The sequence below is a fragment of the Primulina tabacum genome, chromosome 3 (assembly GCF_025594145.1).
Source record: "Primulina tabacum isolate GXHZ01 chromosome 3, ASM2559414v2, whole genome shotgun sequence".
Lineage (NCBI taxonomy): Eukaryota > Viridiplantae > Streptophyta > Magnoliopsida > Lamiales > Gesneriaceae > Primulina > Primulina tabacum.
Window position 1 is genome coordinate 15074368 of NC_134552.1, and position 2766 is coordinate 15077133.

At 38.6% G+C, this 2766-nt stretch overlaps 1 protein-coding gene across 1 annotated transcript; it reads left to right on the forward strand.

The window, feature by feature from the left end:
• The first annotated feature begins 200 nt into the window (after window positions 1-200).
• Window positions 201-2222, forward strand: LOC142540719 (transcription factor ILR3-like). Its single transcript, XM_075647067.1, has 5 exons — window positions 201-608; window positions 977-1039; window positions 1321-1398; window positions 1481-1643; window positions 1838-2222. The coding sequence occupies exons 1-5, from the start codon at window positions 484-486 to the stop codon at window positions 2105-2107; spliced, it is 699 nt and encodes a 232-aa protein (XP_075503182.1). The 5' UTR covers window positions 201-483; the 3' UTR covers window positions 2108-2222.
• Window positions 2223-2766: the final 544 nt, after the last annotated feature.

Below are 2766 nucleotides of genomic sequence, written 5' to 3' on the forward strand. Positions count from 1 at the left end.
AAGTAATACTTTTTAATAGATTATCCAAATAAGATATCTGTCTCACAAAATATAATCCGTAAAATCATCTCACACAAATTTTTGTTATACGTACTCAGACACGTATAATCTTGTGCTCAAATTGCTAATTTAGCATTAAACCCGAAGACGAGTTTTGATTGATAAAAGGAGAAACGAGATATACATGAGAAGTTGAACGTGCTTTGACTTTAGAAAAGGCATCGTTTGTGGCCCAGTTCATCGTACATTCCCCCACTGTTGCGTAAGATTCCCAAAAATTCGATCGCGTTACTAAAAAATATCAGAATTTATGAAAGAGAGGAGGAAAAAACAAAACCAAAAAAGGGTTGTCCTTTCAGTTTGCTGAAATCCGTTATCCTTTAAACGCGGAGAATTCGGAAGCCCTTCGTAAATCAATCAAATTACGTCGTTGGTTTTGTTCCCGCCGGGAAAGTTCGTCCTTTTTCCGGCTTCAGATAGGAAATGATTTCCCCGGAGACCACGAATTGGCTGTACGAGTATGGGTGCGAGGATATCCCCGTCCCTGATGCCCCAGGTTCTGGGTTTTCTTGGCATGTTCAACCCTTTAACGTATCATCGAATGTCAGGTAGTTTTTTCAACTATTGATTGTCTTTTTAGGCCTTTTCGTAATACTTGAGTTGCAGTGGTTGATTTCAACATTGTTGGGCTTGTATGAGGTTTTATGATTGGATTTTGTTTTCCTTTCCTGTTCTTTATCTATTATTTATTGTTTGAGCTTATTGTTTGCCATTTAAGTGTTGGAAAATACAATTTAACTGGAATCCAGTTATGCGCTTGATAAATATTTATGGTTCAAAAATCATTCTGACATCTTTCTTTTGTCATATGGTTGGTTCCTGCTGGAAATTCTGTACCCAATGTGTCTCTCACTCACGATGAACATGATTCTTTACTTTACTAAATATTGCTCATATAATTTTTATCTTTTGATAGTTTCGAAATCGATGGCTCAATTGGGGAATCAGCTGTTCATAAGGAAACTGGCTCAAAAAAACGGTAAAGAAGTTAGATATGTTGTATGGTTGTGTTATCAACTTGAGCTCTTCGATGATTTTGATCACAAGTCATATCATTTTCGAACCAGCTCGATTCTTTCATACTCCTAGGATTGATTATGATGGAAGCATTAGAATCACGTCACTCTTCTTTGAACTTGTGTTTTTTTGGGAAAATTTGTGGGGGTTGATGTGTTGATCCTCCCACCCAAATGACTTTTTTCTCTCTCGCAAAGCTTACATTATTCTTAACACCATCTCACTTGTACATGCCATTTCCAGAGCTAGAACTGAATCATGTGCTCCATCAAGCTCCAAAGCATGCAGAGAGAAACAGCGTAGAGATAGGCTCAATGACAAGTAACGTTGTTTATTACTTTTTTCCCTTTATGGATGTCCCTTTTATTTTTTTTGCCTCTGATACCTGCGTTGACGTCTTTAGGTTTGTAGAATTGGGTGCGCTCCTTGAGCCTGAGAGGCCTCCCAAAACAGACAAGGCTGCTGTTTTGGTTGATGCTGTTCGAATGGTGACTCAGCTAAGAGGTGAAGCTCAGAAGCTGAAAAACTCGAACTTGAATCTCCAGGAGAAGATCAAAGAGCTGAAGGCAAGAGTCTTAAGACCGATTATTTGCCTTATGTATCTTGTGTCGAATGTGATTGCAATTTGTTTCAAAATTGTGATCCCTTTTTGAAGTAGTAGTAACTACTTGTGAGACGCTGGCGATAGATAGATAGATGATGGACCAGAATGCAGGAACTAACTTATGACAATCTTGGCTTGGGTTTTTACTGCATGTAGGCTGAGAAGAATGAGCTTAGGGATGAGAAGCAGAAGCTAAAGACTGAAAAGGAGAAGCTGGAGCAACAGATAAAGGCAGTGAGTACGCCCCAGCCAGGCTTTTTCCATGCTCCTCCTACCATTTCTCCGACGTTTAATGCTCAAAGCCAAGCTGCAGGCAACAAGTTGGTACCTATCATGAGTTACCCAGGTGTTGCTATGTGGCAGTTCATGCCACCTGCTGCTGTTGATACTTCACAGGACCATGTGCTTCGCCCACCAGTTGCCTAATAATGTTAAGTTTCAGTCACGGTGAAGCTGTTAAAACTATTTGTCAATGATGTTATGCTAGATTTTACTCTATATAACATGAATTTAGTGGATTATGGAAACACTGTTTTGTTAAGACTTAGAAACAGCTGCAAAATGACATGTAGTTTATACCTTTAACATGTTAACATGAAACCCATTCACAAACCCATCAAGTTGTTTCTCCTAAAAAATAATGCGAGCGGACGGTACATTTTACGAGGGCAATTAAAGGGTGAATGGAGGTCGGGATTTTGGATATTGGTCTACAATGGACTGTAAAAGGGGGCTGGTAACGTGGGTCGATGCATAACCCGCCGCAACTCACCGCAATCATTAGCCATATTCTAGGTGGTGGAACGGACCCGTCTCTTTAACAGCTCTTATGTACATAATTTGAAAATTTATTCTTCCTGTTTTGTTAATATATTAAGGCTTCGTCTGGGAGTAATAAATAGAAGGGCAAGGAAAATATTTAGAATGAAAATTTTAAAATAGTGTTGTTTGGGAGATTTTTTAAGAAAGGAAAGGAAAAAAATGGGTGGAAGTCGTGAAAAAGTTTTCCTCCCCAAAAGTGAGTGGAAATTGAAGGAAACACACAAGAAAATTTGTTTTCAAATAAATTAAATCTTTCCTTTCTT